This window comes from Corvus moneduloides, chromosome 10 (assembly GCF_009650955.1).
Source record: "Corvus moneduloides isolate bCorMon1 chromosome 10, bCorMon1.pri, whole genome shotgun sequence".
In the NCBI taxonomy this organism is placed as follows: Eukaryota; Metazoa; Chordata; class Aves; order Passeriformes; family Corvidae; genus Corvus; species Corvus moneduloides.
In genome coordinates this window covers 2,354,745-2,372,194 of record NC_045485.1, presented here as the reverse complement: position 1 = coordinate 2,372,194, position 17,450 = coordinate 2,354,745, and the positions used below count along the sequence as shown (strand labels likewise).

Here is a 17,450-nt window from a genome sequence, read left to right as displayed (position 1 = left end):
TTCGAGCTGGCCAGGACATCTCTGTACGGACAGGCTTCCTAGCCCCTGGGCAGCTTCCCAGGATCCAAGCAGAAGGTTCCTCTCCTTCCTAAGCTGAGATGTGCAACATGTAACCAAACACCTTGGTTTTGCCTTCTCCAGCAATAACTTCCTAGCCTCCCTCCACAACAATGTGAGGCCTCCGCACAGCCCATTTATCTTGTGCAAAGTGCTGCGTCCTCCCTGAGCAGCCACCGACAGGGCCCCATGGCAGGTCTCACCACCTCGTTACAGGCAGGGAAACGAAGGCACTTAGCGGGGAAATGCTGCAGTGGGGGGCCTGGCAGGCACCCAGTAGCACCACTCTGTCCTAAATTCGTTCCCAAACCTCTGGGACATTTGGTGTCCTTCAAGGGTGGGTGTCCAAGGGTGTGCTTGGAGGGGTCCGTGGCAGGGGCAGCCCCAAAGCTGCCCTTGCAGGTGGGAACTAATTTTCCCATGTCCCTTTTTAAAGGCAACCCTGGCTCCAGGGTGCCTGCAGGGGCAAGGCTGCCCAAATCAGTACTCAGGCATGGGTTAGCCCTGGCCTCGCAGGGGGTGCCGTGTGACGCTGCCTTCCTCGTGCGAACCACCTCCCAAGAAAGCAGAGGGGACCCCACGGCCTGTGAGGCCCAAGGTCCACCCCATCTACACGGCTCGCTGTGTGGCAGGTCCTTGGGCACGTTGTGCACGGACACGGTCCTTCCTCGCCACCCTGGACCCGGACCAACCCGAGGGTTGTCCCACCAGGTCTCCCACCCTCAAGGCCGCCCGTTAAGTCCCATCCCCGCTCTTGCAGAGGGCCGCGGCCCCTTTAAATCCTGCGCTGCCCCGGCCCCACCCGTCAGTCTTTTCCCCCTTCTATTTTTTTATGAATGAAAAACGTTCCGGGCGGAGCCATGCAAATCGCGGCGCGCCCATTGGCCGCCTCCGCCCCCGCCCACTCAGCCGCTCTCAATGGTGCTCGGCGGAGCGGCGCGCGGGCGGGCGCGGGGCGGCCCTGCAGCCAATCAGAGGGCGCAGGCCGCCGAGCGGCGGCACGCCATTGGCCAGCGCGGAGGGTAAACAAGCGGCGCGGGGCGGGGCGCGGCGGAGGCCGCTGGCTCGGGGCTTGCGGGCCGGCGCAGAGCGGCAGCGCGGTGCCCGGGCTCGGAGAGGCGCCGCGCCATCCCCGGCCCCGCTCCCGGCTCGCCCCGCTGCCGCTGAGGCTGCGGCGCCCCGGCCGGGTACGTGGGGGCCTGGCGGCGGGGCGCAGCGCGGCCGGGGCCTGGGCCTGGGGCGGGGGCGGTGTTTATGAATGGCGCGGGCCGCGCGGTGTGAATGGCGGGGGGCGCGCGCGAGCGGGCGCTCGAGCGCGCGCTCGGGGGAGAAGCGGGGCGGGGGGGGGGGCGGAGTTTATGAATGGGGCGCGCGGGGCGGCGTGGGAACGAGCGCGGCTGCGGCGCGGCCCCGCAGCGCCGAGCGCGGTGAGAGGGGAGGGGGGAAGGGAAGGGAAGGGAAGGGAAGGGGGGCGAGGCGAAGCGCGGCCCGCCCGCCCGCCCCGCTGCCTCCTCCCGCTCCCACGGCGCGTGATGTCACGGCCGTTTCTATAGAAATTAGGTGACATCACGAGCCGGGGGGCTGCGACCCGCCACGGCAGGAGCGGGCCGGCTCCCCGGGGAGGCGTGGCGGCCCCGCACCCGCACCGAGCCGGCCCCGGGGGTGGCAGGGGCCAGGGGCTGACCCCTCCCCCTCGCCGTCCCCTCCACCCCCCAGCCGCGCACCTGCCGGAGCCCGGGCGGGACCCCCCTTCCCGGGCCGGCGTCGATGCTGAGCGGGCCGGGGGCACTGCCCGCTTCCCCCGCACCATGGACGGCTTCTACGACCAGCAGGTTCCCTTCATGGGCCCCGGGGTAAGTTTGCCCACCCTGATCCCTGGTGACACCTTCCTCCCCGACCTTGGGGGACACCCCTTCCCCATCCTTGGAGCACCCACTCCTCATCTTTGGGAGTACCACCCTTGTCCTTGGGGGCTGCCACCCTCACGGGCAGCTGTCGCCCTGTTCCTTGCAGAAGTCCTGCACAGAGGAGGGCCGAGGCCGGCTGGGGTCCGATAGGAAAAGGAAATTTTTGGAGACTGACCTGGCCCATGACTCGGAAGGTAGGCAGGGCTGGCCTGGGTGGCCATGGCCTCTCAGCGGCCCCATGAGACCACTCGCCTTGCGTTGTTTTAGAAATAATCCTGCAAATAATGGCAGTTTTATTTATTCTTCTGTGGAGCACATAAGTCTTTCACTCTGTTCCAGAGCTCTTCCAGGATCTCAGCCAGCTCCAAGAGGCCTGGCTAGCTGAAGGCAAGTCTTCACCTCCGCCTTTTTGCCATGTAAAATCTCTCTGCAAGCGTTTTTTTTGAGAACTGAAAACGCCATAAACCCACTTTTTTGTTTGTTTTTTTTAGCTCAGGTCCCCGATGACGAACAATTTGTCCCAGATTTCCAGTCTGACAACTGTAAGTGATTGTTCCGGGTTTTTGTTCTCTGGGGGTAGATGTTTGGGTGCCTGTGCAAACATTTGAACTGGGTTTGGAGTAGCTTCCTTGGGAAAGCAGTTGTTCCTGGGGCTGAAACGTGGAATCATGGGCTTTTGGGAGAAAGCACGTGTGGTTTGGGTGCATCGAGATGAAATGTGCAATGTCCTGTCTTTTGTTAATGGGGAAAATTATGGCCAAATGCATGGAAATATCTCTAGCTGCTCTCTGGGTTCCTCTGAGACACGATGCTTGTTCGTAGCGAGGTGGATTCGCTTCTAAATACTCCTTTTCCCTTTCAAGTGGAAGAGATAACCCGTGCTGGGCTGCTTGGTTAGCCACAATCTCTGCAGTTTCTAGAGCCTTTTAGAGTCTTGGCCCAGCGCTGTTGGCAAGACCAAGCCTGAGCGGTGAAATTTGAGCCGCTTTAAGCAGCATTAATCACTGGCAAGCCAGCGTCTTTAAAAGGAGGCCAGTGAAAATGCAGTCCCTCGTGAATTGCATAAGAGCGAGAGTTGGTTCTGAGCCGCGGGTGGTTGCCAGAGCGGGTTAGTGGCGAGGGCAGGGGCCGGGGAATGGCGTGTGGGGCTGGCGCAGCTCCGGGCGCTGCTCTCGGGCGTCGAAGGGTCGGTTGGAGGAGAAGGGGGAGGAATCAGGATGTTTTGAGTTGTTACCTGGCAAACACAAGTAGTAGCTTGGTGTCGGTGGCTGGGTTTTGCTGCTGAGCCAGACAGCTACGGAACTTAAAGGAAATCAAGTTTAGCCTGCAGTCGAACAGATTTTTCATTCCAGCTTTGTCACAGCATGCAGCGGGGTATCTCCTCCGACAGCAAATGCATGTTAATTATTGCTCTTTGATTACTTCGGAGTGGGAAACTTGCCATTAAGCCGGTCCAGACAGCCCAAGTTTCAGAAGTGTTTTTTTCCCCTGTCTCCCCTGAGATAAAAGGCGAGCCCAGAGTCAGAAACACAACGGTCTGTTGACATCCCCAGCACAGCCCAGCAGCTCTTGCTCGGAGCAGTAGAAACTGCAGTGTGCGTGGGAGGGTGGCTCTTGGAGCTGAAGCTGTTTCCAGTGCCTTTTGGCAGTCTCTTTTTCCTCGTAACCTGAAGAGCTCAGAGAGGAGAGACAAACTTTTCTGGGTGATGCAGAAGAAAGAGGAGGAAAAGAAAAAGGCATTTATTTGGTCAGGACTCTTAAAATGTTCTGACCTGCTCAGCCTGTGGACCTGGTGTTGAAACGCCTTTGTCACTTGAGAGATCTGCCTGCACGACTCCCTGCAGCAATAACCTTCCTTAACTTTCCTGGGGAGAGAAAGCAAAGGTTTCTCTTGCTGCTGGGATTGCTGGCTGTGGGGGGACTCAGACTGAGGAAGAGGGGAATGGGAAGCCCAGCTCCTCCATCCCTGCACTAGAGAGAGTTCACAGAGGAGAGAAACTCCAGTTTTGAGCTATGTGCCACGTAGAAAGGGAGAGGAGGAGGACTCTGCTGCAGCTGTGGTCTGCACCCAGCTTTCACTAGCAGGGACATGCTGCCTTCCTGGGCTGGCAATCACATTGGAGTTCAGCATCCGTTAGCTCCCAGGGAGAGGTAAATGCCCCCTCAGTCCCCACGGATGCTTCTGGACGTGTGTTGGACTCTGTTTCTGCAGTTGTGTAGCTCCACACCTTTTCCCTGAGGGAACTGCTGCTCTCTTATCCTGAGCAAACTTCAATCTTGTGCCCCATCTTGCATTCCCAGGGCCAAGCTTCCTTGGCACAGCAGCAAAAAGGGACAAACCAGGCTCAGTTTGGGCCCCATGCAGTGGGGAGCATTGCCGCATGTGCCACGTGGAGTCTTGGAGATGCTCAGAACTGCAGCATCCTTCTTGTCTTGCTAAAACCCCCTCATGGCTGCCTGCAGCTCTGCTACTGCCCACTCTCTGTTCCCGACTCCGTAGCCAAGATCCCTGGCAGGCAAGGGTCTTAAAGTTGGGGCTTGGGAGCAAAATAATCTGGAGGGCAGTGGGTCTCTGTGCTGGGGAGGAAATCCCTCCGTAGGGAAAGCAAGGCTACTCCAGATGAGGGATGCATTGTTCTCAGTGCCCTGGACTGAGTGGCAAGAGGCCAGATTCCGTGCTTCTTAGTTGCCCAGGGAGGTGATGGATCCTTCCATGAAAGCGAGGAGGCTGTGGTGACTCTGCAGAGCTCACCATGCTGGCTCTCATGCTGCACCCCTGACCGGGCATGGGGGTGAGCTCACCAGCAATGTGGTCCTGTGGCCAAGGGTGTACGTACAGTGTTATGCCTCCACTGGTTGTTTAAGGACCTGGGAAGTGATGGGATCATGCTGAGGAGATGGGATCATGCTGAGGAGATCAAGCACCACAAGAAGTGATTTGTTCCCAGGGTACCTGTGGCCTCCCTGCGCAGGCAGCACGTGGCAACAGCCACGGGCAGGGCACGGAGTTTCTTACACACCAAAATGAAAGAGGGAGGTTTGTTTGTGAGGAAGAGTTGTTTAAACAAAGGAAAGCAGGAGCCTGGCTTCTATTTCTGCCTCCTCTCCTGGTGTGACCTTGGGTGCGTCCTGTAGCGCCGGGGGATGGAGGGGCAGGCGCGGAGCTCGGCTCCCAGGTGACGGCTTGAGCGGGTGCCAGTGTCCCCGGGCTCGACGTGGTGGTTTGGTTGCCTTCCCCTTGCCTCGTTCAGTGGAAGCCAGTGTTGCCCAAGCTTAGTCTCGGGGAGGTCCAATTATGCCAATGGGTGGGAATAACCTGCCCTGTCCTCCACCAAGGGATTCACTGGGAATTCAAGGCCTCGAGTGGCTTTGCGGTGTCACCCTTGGCTGACGGTTGGCGTTAGGGGCATTTCCAGTCTGGCTGCTTGTATGGCACTGCGGGGGTTTGCCTGAGCTCCCCCACCCAGCTCCCCTCCCGGCTGGGCACAGCAGTGGCACGTGTGGCTGGTCCCTTGCCCGGCCTCCCTGGGGTCCTTCCATCCCGAGGGGCTGCTGGGCACCCACGGTGTCCTCGCTGCTGCTGAGGCTCAGCCTTGGCGTGGATCTGCCAACACAACGTTCTCCGGCCCCGTCTGTAGCTGCTCCCTCTGCATATTTTTATATATTTTTTTAGCTTTTAATTATAATGCCGAGGGCAGGACCGGAAAGGGTAAAAGTGCTTGTGCACCCAGAGTTCCTTTGAGGTGTTGGGTGCTGGGGCAGGGCAGCTCCTCCCACCTGGCTGCTCGCTGCTGGGACCCAAACCCAGTGCCTTTCCCCCCAAAAGCTGCACCACTGGCCTCGGTGCCCCCTGGACTCCTCCAGCCTCGCTGGCCGTGAGCTTGGCTGAGGAGCGAGTCCTGCTGAGCAGCGCCGGCCGGCCCTGCAGTGTTTGTGTAAGGAATCCAAACGTTGCACAGAGCCCGGGCTTGGACAGCTGGTCTCTGTTAGGATCTTAAGGCTCATTTCCCTTTTTTTTTGAATGGCAGTGCTAAGCTCTGGGGAAATTTTTCCTTTCTTTTTTTTTTTCCTCCCTCAGCCACATGAATGGAGCACTACGAAGTGTTTGTGAATGGAGGGTGGTGCCTGCTCAGGGACTGGAGGCTTTTTTTTTTTTTCAATGAATAACCAGACCCCATTGTACGACTGGCGGAAAAACAACCCGCTCCAACAACACGGAGCCTGTTTGGAGAGCCATGCCCGCGATAGGCAGCTGGAGCCCTTCCAAAGCCAGTTCCCCTTTGCTTTCCCATGGCTCATGGGGTGCCTGTGCTTTGCCGCTGCCATGCTTGGCCCCCTTTTAAGGCTGGAAATGCTGAGAGTGGCAAAACCTCGCTGGGGAGGGGGGGAAGGAGGAGTGGGATAAATCCGGCTTGGGAGCGGGTGGAAGGCGTGTGGGGGGCTGTGCTGGCTCAGCGCTGGGCTTTGTGTTTCAAATCCTTCACGGGGAGGGGGGGGTTTATGCCCTTGGTACCAGCTGTACTGAGGCCTTTCGAGGGGGGGATGGGTACAAAGGGGAGTCAGCAACTCTTTAAAGGTTTTGACAAATTAGGGGAGCAGCTAATTACCTGGCAAGCTGTGAACAGTTGTCCTGGAGCTATTTGCTCCTCTCCAGTGTAGCTGGGCTGTGTTTAGGCTTCACATGAAGCTAATACTCCACTTCCGATTAGTCTTGGCTCTCCTCTGAGGCACTATTTAGGTACAGATCTCTGAGGTGCTTTCCCTTTCCTAGGGCGCCTGCTTTTAGAAATTAATTAGCTTAAGCATATATTACTCAGTTTATAATTATATATAGCAAGTGAGCTTGGGAGTGGGTGGAGAGGATTTGGGTTTAATGGGATGTTTGTCACTTGAGCTCATACAATTGTGGGACCCTAGGAGTGGATCCCATTGGGCCACCTTGGCTGCAGGAAGGTGGATCCCACTTAAAAACTCTGGGAGCGGGTATGCCCCTGTGAGGGCGAGTGGGTTGCTGTTTACGAGCTCTTGGAGCTCCAGTCTGTTGAGCCCCCTCACCCCTTGCTCTGTGTCTCAGGCAGGCAGCCACTGCCTGTGGTTCTTGGGCTCTTCACTCGCCAGGGAGCTGCTGGCCTGGCCACAGCACGTGTCTCATCCAAGGCTGCTGTCGAGCTGCCTGTTGCCCTCTCACAGTCCTTGCTCTGCCCCTCTTGGATCCCAATGGGGAGCAATTCCCCTTCTGAGAACTGTGTCCTGGGCTGCTGTGACTGTCCCAACTCTTCCCTCCCCTGCCACCCTGGCTCACTTCTGCGCTGGTGCTGGGGTCTGGCAGGGCACCATATTGCCCTGGTTCAGTTGCCAGGGCATAATTCAGCACCTTATTCCCAAGGAAAGAGCTGATGCTTGCAGGGGTGATGTTCCCATCGCCCTCTCCCCTGTGGGTGAGCCTGTGTCCTCCTCGGTGTCCTTGCAGTGGTCCTGCACGCCCCACCTCCGGCAAAGATCAAGCGGGAGCTGCCCAGCCCATCCTCGGAGCTGTCATCCTGCAGCCACGAGCAGGCTCTCTGTGCCGGCTATGGGGACAAGTGCCTCTACAACTGCTGGTAGGTAGCACGGGGACACGGCTGCCTGCAGAGCCCCCAGGCGCTCTGTGCCACGCGGTGCTGTCCCCGCCGGTGCTGCCCTCAGCCCCTGGCCCATCTCCTTTGGCAGTGCCTACGACAGGAAACCCCCCGCCGGGTTCAAGCCATTAACGCCGCCCGCCACACCGGTGTCCCCTGCGCACCCCGGCCCGGCCCTGCCACCGCCGCCACCGCCGGCCCCGGCCGTGCCAGCGGCTGCCCATGGGGCTGCCCCGGCCCCTCACGCGCTGCAGGAGCAGCGGCAGCAGCCGCCCTTCGCCGTGCCGCGGCCACCGCACCCGCCCATGCACATGCCAAAGATGATGTCTGAGAACCAATACCCCACAGAGCACAGGTAAGGCGTCCCCAGAGACCACAGGAATCCTGCGGGGCTTTATGGGGACTCTTGGTGTGGGTTGGTGGTCGCAAAGTGTGGGGAAGAAAGAGAAACGCTTGTGCCTTTGTTCCCATGCTGCGGTTGCAGTTGGTGAGCCAAATGTTGCTTCCTGTGGTCCCACGTGGCAAAACTTGCCACTTCCTACCGGGATCTTGTGGCTCTTTCTCCTGCTAACAGGGAACTGCTCCTTCCAGTCCCAGAACATTGGGCAGAACCTTTACCTCCCTCTTGGGAAAGGCAAGGGAGGCAGAGGCTGCCTCCTGCATCCACCCCTGTTCCAACGGGTGATGGTCCTGAGTCAGGGCTCTGCTCTCCTCGTTCCCACTGCACTGTAGCTCTGCCTCCCAAGCCAAGCCCCGCTGGGCTGTGGAGCTGTGACCATCTCTGTGGAGCTGTGACCATCTCTGTCCTGCCCATGTGCACCCAGGCTGGGGGTGGTCCTGAGCTGCCCCATGCACTGCATGGCATCACCATGATTTTGTGGGCTGTGGTGGGAAACCCCTGTTCCCTCCTTCCTCTCCAAGCTGTGGCTTCATTCCCCATCACTCCCACATCCCTGGAGGCTTTGCCAGTCCCCTCCCTCACCCTGGGTTTGCTCCTATGGGTGCTCATAGTAGGTGCTCTGCTTGTGGCCTCTGGATGCCCTTTGCTGTGACAGCCACCATGTCACCCCTGTGGGAATGGGACGAGACGTGGCAGCCTGGCAAAGGCCATGCAGTGGGGCCACGGAAGCCCTTGGAATGTGCCCACAGCAGGCAAGCATCCCTCCCCAGCAGAGCGGGGCTCCGGGTGACCTTCAGGCTATGCAGGGGGCTGGCTGCGACCCCTTGGGAAGCACTGTGCCAGCACGGGGCTTGGGTTTCATTCAGGAAGGGCAGAGGGACATGGCTCGGAAATGGAGTAATCCCAGCCCGGCAGCTGGGAGAGCTCCGGTTACAAAGCCAAATGGTGCAAGGCCGGCTGAGAGGAGCCGGCACGGAGATCCAAGATCACCTTTCAAGGTGCCGGAGGACGAGGGGATGTGGCAGCACCCCCTCGAGATGGTCCCTCATCCATCGCCACCAGCAGAAACCGTGCTCTCAGACCAGTGGTGGCAGCACCACGGAGCCCAAAATAGTGCTCCCTGCTGTCGAGTTCAAGGTTTAATCCCAGCTGCGCAGGCGGATTAGCAGCCGGCTGGAGCTGCGGGGTGGATTTGGCTTTGCGTAAGCACCCACCCATGCACAGCATCCCTGGCCCCTGCCCCCCACACTGGGGACAGATTTTACTGGTTCACAGAGATACGAGTGTTGGGGGGTGGTTTTTTGTTCCTCTCCAGATACCTGAAGGCCAGATGTGATGGCCCATGTGTTATCCTGCTCCTCCATCTTGGGGTCCTGAGCGCTTGGAGGGGCACAAGGCTTCTCAGCACCCCACTGGGTCCCCATGGGATGAGCCCCTGTGGTGGCTGTGTGTCTGAGGAACCGTCCCAGCCTGCTGTGGGTGCACCCTGGGAGCACCCCAGGCTGAAGGCACCCAGCTGTCAGTCAGGCAGTCCTGGTCTGGGGTGGGAGCCAAGAGCAGGGCTGACCCTCCCACTCCTCAGTAATGCCATGTCCTTCTCCCCCAGGTTTCAGAGGCAGCTGTCTGAGCCCTGCCACCCCTTCCCGCCGCAGGCTGGGGTCCCGGGGGACAGCCGCCCCATCTACCACCGGCAGCTGTCAGAGCCCCTGGGCCCTGCTGCCCCCCGCCCCCCTCAGGGATTCAAGCAGGAGTACCATGACCCTCTCTACGAGCATGGCGGCCCTGGCCTGCCCGGTCCCCCTGGCCACAGCTTCCAGCCCCCCATGGGCATCAAGCAGGAGCCTCGGGACTACTGCATTGACTCAGGTGGGTGCTGGGTGGGGTCACGCCAGTGACACTCCAAGGAGCAGAGCATCTCTGCCATCAGCATGGCAGGTGCAGGGTTGAGCCTTGCACAGTGGGTGCTGTGTCACCCTGGAGCTCCTGTGGTGCTGGGATGCTGCTTTGCCTTTTTCTTTCCTCTCTTTCCTCCTTTTCCAAAGCCAGAGGATAGAGCAGGCGCTTACCTGATGCCAGTGGTGTGGTCAGTGCTGTCGCCACAGGCTGGGGCACCCACGGCGCCTGGTGGGTCCCCCCTTGGCTCTGGCCTAGGGCCAGCTGTGACTTCTGCCTGCTGGACCCTACCAGCATCACGGAAAAATCCTCTAATCGCCTTAGGACCTAAAAATACCCCAGCCTCGGGATGGAGGGTGGCACAGCCAAGCAGATGGTAGGGGAGGCGGAGCAGTGCCTCCCTTCATGCGAGGCCTGTGAAAACTCGAGCTCACTTAGCCCATGCTCCAGTCTAAATTCCAGTGCCACCCCAAGTCATACTGGGTTTTTTTCCCCAATGTTGAGGGTGGATGTGGTAGACCAGGGAGCGTGGGGAGGGAGGAAGGTTCCCAGACTTCACTGCAGGACGTGCTTGGGGTAAAGAATATGCTGCCGAATCCATGGTGGCACCCACAGGGTAATGTTATTTCCATTTCCCTCTCAGAAGTGCCTAACTGCCAGTCCTCGTACCTACGGGGGAATGTCTTCCCCAACAGCCATGACGGTGAGTGACTCTCCTGCTCTCCCCCATCATGGCCCCATCCCACCCCTCCCTTGGCACCCAGCACTCCCTGGGCACCCTGAAAACACCCACGAGAGCACTGTGGGGCCTGTGAGAGCCGCGTGTGCCAGCCCCAAAAGCAGCTGGCGGCCCCTGTGAGCGTGCTGTGAGGGCACGGCAGCGCCGTGTAATCTGGGATAATGCTCCTGACAGAGCTGCTAATAGGGTTTGGGAGCAGTGACGAGGGCAGAGCTGTGCAGCGCTCAGCCACTGAAATAGCTGGGAATGGGTCTGCTCCCAGAGCTGCAGATGGGGTCCTGTGCTGGGTTGGGCCAAGCCAGGGTTTTTTGGGGTCCAGCCAGGGTAGTGGAGGGGCCCTATGCTCACCAAGGGTCTTTTCCTCGTAGGATTTTCATATGAAAAGGACACACGATTGTATTTTGATGACACGTGCGTGGTACCCGAGAGGCTGGAGGGTAAGAATCTGGCCCTGGAGGAGGCCTGCGGGGGAACCGGGGCTCGTGGAGGAAGATGTGGGGATGCTGGGATCTGCAGTGCCTGCCTCATAAAGCCAGGCAGTGCTGGCACTGTGCTCTTGAGAGCTGCTGAGAATCATCCCACGTGGCAGCTTGGCATCACTGCCACGTTCCATCTCTGTCCCTGACACCTACATGCCTGCAGCACCATCCCCAGCATCTCTCCCCTCTCCCACCCCATGGCCTGATCCTGCTCGGGTGTCTCGGCACAGGGGTGACCCGTGTTGTTGTACATGTCCCCTGCTGGTGAGGAGCAGAGCCAGGGTGTTTAACCAGGTGTCTCGGTGCGGGCAGGTAAAGTGAAGCAGGAGCCCACCCTGTACCGTGAGGGCCCTCCCTACCAGCGGCGTGGGTCCCTGCAGCTCTGGCAGTTCCTGGTCACCCTCCTGGATGACCCCGCCAATGCCCACTTCATCGCGTGGACCGGCCGGGGCATGGAGTTCAAGCTGATTGAGCCTGAGGAGGTAAGAGAGGTCCTGCCCTGGAGCTGGGGAGTTGCTGTGGGGATGCGGGAGTGGGCTGGATCCTTCCTGTGCAACAGCATCTTCCCACTCGTGCTTGAGGCAAGACACATTGCTCTGCTCTGCAGTCAGCTGTAGAAATTTGCCTTTAATATCTTCCACTGCCTCCTGGTGTGGCTGAAGATGGCAGGGGCCACCAGCCGTGGTGGTGTTGTCTCTATGCTGTGCCTTGCTGAGACCCAGGTTCTGCCATGGTTCCCTCCTTCCCAAGCTGCTCCCATCCTTTGCCCTGGGTTTCCATTGATGCCTTTTCCTGGTCTTAAGATCAAGAGTCAAACACTGTTAGAAGGGAAAAAGAGATTTTACCTTGGTATTTATTTTAAGGATTCTTAGGTGCAGACATCCACGTCGAATGCACCGAAATGCACACCGCAATGCACACCCCCAAAAAGATCTGGTATGACATTGTAGGTCTTACTAACTAGCATATCTATCAAAAATTCCCCAATGAGAGGCTTGAATGAGCCTCCCTCCCCCCCAGGAACCTTCCCCTGGATGGTTCTATCTTAATTTACAGAATGTGTTCTGGAGAGGACCTTGGAGTCTGGGGCACACTAACTTCTACCTACAAAGCTTCTAAAATGTTGAGTCTCTTAGCTGAACAAACAAATCCGAGAATGTAGGCAAAAAGCACTAAGAATACAGAAGTTGTAAAAAGGTGTAACAGGAGTATAAAAGAAAAGGCAAAAAGTCATCATGGCATCAGCAGCAGCAGCTCTGTGCTGGCACATGGCCGTGCCGGATCCGTGCGGCTCCGCGGGAGGGTGACACAGAGGAAGAAGCTGTTTGGGGAGTAATTGAGAGCAGCTGTAGCCAGCACCGAGCTGCGCATTGTGGGTAATTACCCGTAATATCTCTTGCTCCATGCGTGGAAATTGTGGTATTTTGAAGCAGCTTTTTTGGCAGGCTCTCCCTAATCAAATGGCTTTTGATTTGACCCCTGACTTGGTGGTGGCTGTGTGGTCACAGCCGGAGCATTTATCATGGCAGGCGGGGAACCACTCCCAGGCCACGGTGACACCTTCGCCCCTGGCTGCCGCAGCCCCCCCAAACAAGCCTCTAGCCTGCATTTCAGTTGTCATTTCCTTTGAGGATCCCTGTTCAAGCCCCAGCCGGAGCCCTGATGGCTGCCACCTCTCTCCCCACAGGTAGCACGGCGCTGGGGCATCCAGAAGAACCGGCCAGCCATGAACTACGACAAGCTCAGCCGCTCCCTGCGCTACTACTACGAGAAGGGCATCATGCAGAAGGTGAGTGCCCCCCCTGCCACCCCGCAGCAAGGTGTGACCGTCCCCTGCTGCCCCAGGCTGCAGCAGAAGAGGGATTAGGTCTGGTGTGAGGTGTGTGGTGCTTCCCCAGGGCAGGGGTGACGTTCAGGGCACCTCTCACACCCTCCCTCCTCCTCGCAGGTTGCCGGCGAGCGGTACGTCTATAAATTCGTCTGTGACCCCGATGCCCTCTTTTCCATGGCCTATCCCGACAACCAGCGCCCTTTCCTGAAGACGGAGCCGGACTGCCCAGTGCCGGAGGAGGAGACGGTGCCGCTGACACACTTCGAGGACAGCCCGGCATTCCTCCTGGAGAAGGATCCCTGCGGCAGCCTTCCCTACGCGGAGGGCTTCGCCTACTGACTCGGCCGGCTGGCAGAGCCATTGGCACTAGCGCATCCACCCGGGGCAAACACGGTTTTCTAAAGAATATTTTTGGCTGTTCGTAAGGAAAAAAAACCAACCCAACGACAAACCACATGGGTGCACACACACGAATTCAAGGAATTTAAAACGCCCCACGTGTGTTGCTGCCGAATTCCCACCCTTCCTTTCCAAGGGCTAGTGCACAGGACTGCCCGTGGCTGGCACCTCCTGCCATGCATCAGTGTGATGTCTTGGGGCGCCGGCAGCCTAAAGTTGCAGTCTCTTCCCCAGGCCCTGGCTCTGGCAGTGCCCCAGGACTGGGCTGCGTGGCTACCGAGCCAATTGTCACGACAATCTGCTTTGCATCGAGCACAATCCGCGTAGCTGCCTTGTGTGGTGGAAAGGGCTTTGATTTGCACAGAGAGGAGGGATGCGGGGGGGCCGCCTGGGCCAGCACCCTGGGGCTGATGTGCGCAGCATCCTACCCCAACCCTGAGGAGCCTTCTGCCTTCTTCCTGAGCCCCCCTCCCCATATAACCCCTTGTTCCCATAGAACCTCCTGCATCCTCTCCGTGCCCTCAATCCTCCCCAGCTCTGGCAATGGGCCATGGGTTGCATTTTGGGGGAGGAGACCCTGACACTAACTCCCTCTTCGTTTTTGGTTTTTTTTTTTTTTTTTGGGATGTTTTAGGAAAATACTAAAGGTTTCTAAACTGATTTTTGTAGATTTTTTGTATTTTAAGGCAAAGCTATTTTTTGCAGCCCGGCTGCTGTCCCTGGAGCCCCTGGGGACACCCCCATGGCTTTCCTGGTAGCAGGGGGAGCCCTCGATGCCCACGGCTTCCTGGGATGGCTGCCGAAGGATCTGGTCCACTCCATTTCACCACTCCAGTCCTCTTTCCCAGGGGAGCCAGGGCTGAACCCCAGTAGTGGCTCAGCTGCGCTCCCCCTGCTCGGCATGGCCTCGGAGCTGGGCTGTAAGGCTGAGGTGGGCAGGGATGGGGGGGGTCCCCCACCCCCTTCCTCAGTACCCCACTTCCCTCCAGCTCCCCCCACCCCTTGCTGCACCTCCTAACACTCCTCCACCACTCATATATCCATACCTGCCTCTCCTGCACCAGGCTACATGTTTTGTTGTAAATGCTGTATAGGAATTTTTTCTCCTCATTAGTTAGCTTCAGTTGGAATTTTTGTTTGTTTTTTTTTTTTTTGTTTGTTTTGTTTTTTTTTTTTTTTTTTTTGGTTGGTTTTTTTTGGGGTTTTTTTTTCTGTTTCTTTTTTTTTTTTTTTTTTTTGGGAAGTATGAAGATTAACTCTACGATGACTTGGTTGCTCTCCCCATGGTGGCTGCAGTGGCTTGTACCCATGGGGAGCATTTGGTTTTGGGAACCCCACCTTGGGGACAGGTTTTTAACCATTTGCTCGGTGTGGCAGGTCTGCAGTGCAGAAGGAGTTAATCTGAGGACTGATTTGAAATATCTTTATTCAAGCAGGGCTATGTATCTCCTGCAAAGCTGCATTACATTCTGTACTGTGTACAATAAAGGATCTTGCTTCCTGTTCCTCCCTGACTGCCTGGGCTCCTGCTTTGCCTGTGCCGTGGGATGCTGCCTGGGTTGGGAGGAGCCCCTGGATGTGCTTGTGGGGTCTGCAGTGGTCCAGGGTACAGCCCATCATTTGCAGTCTGGAGCTGGGACCAAGTCACGAGGGCTGCTCTCTCCCCAGTCCCCCTGCCCTCTCCCCAGTTCTGCATTTGTTGCTCCTGGGTCTGGATACTGCCATGGTTTTCACAAAGCCACATCCCATGAGAGGATCCATTTGGAACGGGGGTGGCTTCTGCCCAGCAGCTGCAATTTAATATTGCTTCCTCCCCAGGGTTTCTCAGTGAGTCCTCCGCTCCCCTGGAAACCCAAGCACCTGCCGTCGAGCAGGGCTAAAGCTGGTGGTGACCTCTCAGGAACGCCCCTCCACAAGCTACTGACCGTGGTCCCCTCACTGTCTCCATTTCTAGCCTAGGAACAATTCAGGGTTTGCAAAAAGATGAAGGAGGTGGGTAGAGGGCAAAGGCTGCGCTGTGAGGACTTGATTCAGCTGAAGGGTCTGTGTTTCTCCTGACAGGCTGGAGAAAAGCTCAAACACCCCAGAACTGCCCACTCCCATTGGCCTCAATTTTAGCTGGGCTGAGCCAGGGTGTCCACGGGCTCCCAGCCCATCCTGTGCAGGGGGTTGGTGTGATGCTGCTGGGGATACTCTGACACGTCTTGTCTTCCAGCTGATTCTCACTGCCCAGCCAAACCCCATCCCTAGATGTGGCAGTGGAGAGGTGAAAGGTCCTTATGTGCCATGACGCTTTTTACACACCCACCCCACCTTGCCTGGATCCACTCCTGGCTGCCAGCCATGTTGCTAATGGGTCCTTAAGCTGCTCTTCCATCATGCCTGAAGTGATAAGCTGCATGGAGAAGTGTGGCTGTCTCCCAGCCCAGGCAGGGCAAAGCAGGATCTAAAACATCCAGCAAAACCAATTCATCTGGCCTGAAGCCTTCAGGGAGCTAAATCAGCTCTTTAGCCTCAAGAGACATCTTGCACTCCCAACCCCATCCCATTTCAATATTCCACAAAGCTCTGTCCTCTGCCCAAGACTGCAAAACCCAGGTGATCTGAGCTCCAGACAGTGCCTGGTAATCCCACCTCGCTAGGGATTTCAGCAGACTGAGTCCTGGTGCTCAGGATGGAGCAAGGGGAAAATGGGGCCACCGGTAGCGCGGCCGGCAGGCAGATGGCCGAGGGTGGCGGGATCTCAACCTGGTGCAAATATGTGGGACCAATTATGGATGGTGAGGATGAGGATGAGCAGATAAGGCAAAGCCTTTCAAAGCCTTCATCAAGCATCTTGTCACACCACAACCCTGACCCTGGCCCTGCAAATCTTACTGTGGGCAGGGCTGGGGCCCCGCGGGCATCTCTCACGCTGCTCTTACCGAAGGGAGAGGTTAGGAAGAGGTGTTTTTCTATTCCAATTTGTCAGTGTGGGGCAAAAGGGGTTCAGGCCCCAAAGGGTTTGGTACCACGCTGGCTTTTATTGCTTAGGACACCAAGGATTTGCTCCTCATTTGATCCTGCTGTACATCACCCCTCCCTCTCCTCACGCTCCATGCAGAGGGTATGGAGCTGCTTTGGGTGCATGGTCCCACTTGTCCCCACCCCGAGGGTGAGGGACAAGCCACAGCCGTTCAGTGTCCTGCCTGCAGCCTCCCAGGGATGAGGACAAGGGCTGACAGGCAGAGCAGGGGCTGGACTAGCATTTGCCAGGAGTTGGGGAGGTGGAGAGTAAGCAGGTAGGGAAGCGTCCGTGCTCCCTTCTCACCTCGTGCCCCATCAGATCCCGCTCCCAGGCACAGGGATGTGCCTCATGTGTGCTCCAACATGCCATGGGATGGGGAGCCTAGCTGGGGAGCACTGCTGCGATTGCCACCACTGCCCCCCAGGAGCAGGAATGGCTTGGGCTACCACTGCTCCATCCCAGGACTGACCACAGTGGTCCCCTACTCCTGCACCATTTGCCTCCTGCCTTCCTCCCACTCCTCCCAGTGACTGGGGAGGATGAAGAGGAGCAAGCAGACAGGATGGTGAACAATGAAGCAGCATTTTGGGGAGGATTCAGCTATCCAGACTGGGAAAAACCTTGGTGCTGGTGTCCAACTCTGTCTCCAATCCTCCAGCTCACAGCTTCCACCCCTGTGTGGTCCTTGTGGCAAAGAGCCCATTGGCAGTTCGGGGTGAGCAACAATCTGTGACACTGGGTAAGCACACAGTAAAATGGCAGCTGGTATTGAATGGGGACAAATGTGGTTTTTCCTATTTTCTTCTTTTCACAGTGTTTATAATGTGCCCCAAGTTACCCCCTCCCTGGCATGAGAGTTTGGAGTTACCAGATGGTCCAAGAGGCACAGGTTAAAAATCATTTGGAAAAGAGGAGCCTGTAAAAGGGAGAGCATCATTACAACCCTCTACACATCCATAATTCATGGAGTACATTTCTGTTCTCCCTGTCTCAGAAGCATATAGCAGGACTGGAAAATGTTCAAAAAGCAACAGAGACAGCCAAGGGTCTGCTATGGCTCTTACAAGGGAGTGTATAAATAGTCTGGCACTTCCGACTGGGGCAGGATTTGTGGCTCAGG

General features: G+C 57.7%; 1 protein-coding gene across 2 annotated transcripts; it reads left to right on the top strand.

The window, feature by feature from the left end:
• The first annotated feature begins 1,139 nt into the window (after positions 1–1,139).
• On the top strand, positions 1,140–14,837 carry ETV5 (ETS variant transcription factor 5). 2 transcript variants are annotated; one of them, XM_032119850.1, is made up of 13 exons: positions 1,140–1,244; positions 1,774–1,910; positions 2,071–2,158; positions 2,304–2,351; positions 2,456–2,506; positions 7,435–7,564; positions 7,674–7,937; positions 9,589–9,848; positions 10,519–10,578; positions 10,983–11,051; positions 11,406–11,575; positions 12,781–12,882; positions 13,042–14,837. In XM_032119850.1, exons 2-13 carry the CDS (start codon positions 1,866–1,868, stop codon positions 13,261–13,263), a joined length of 1,509 nt encoding a protein of 502 aa, XP_031975741.1. In that variant the 5' UTR covers positions 1,140–1,244; positions 1,774–1,865; the 3' UTR covers positions 13,264–14,837. The 2 variants fall into 2 exon arrangements, with proteins under 2 accessions (XP_031975741.1, XP_031975742.1); XM_032119851.1 differs by lacking the exon at positions 1,140–1,244 and adding an exon at positions 1,470–1,484.
• Positions 14,838–17,450: the final 2,613 nt, after the last annotated feature.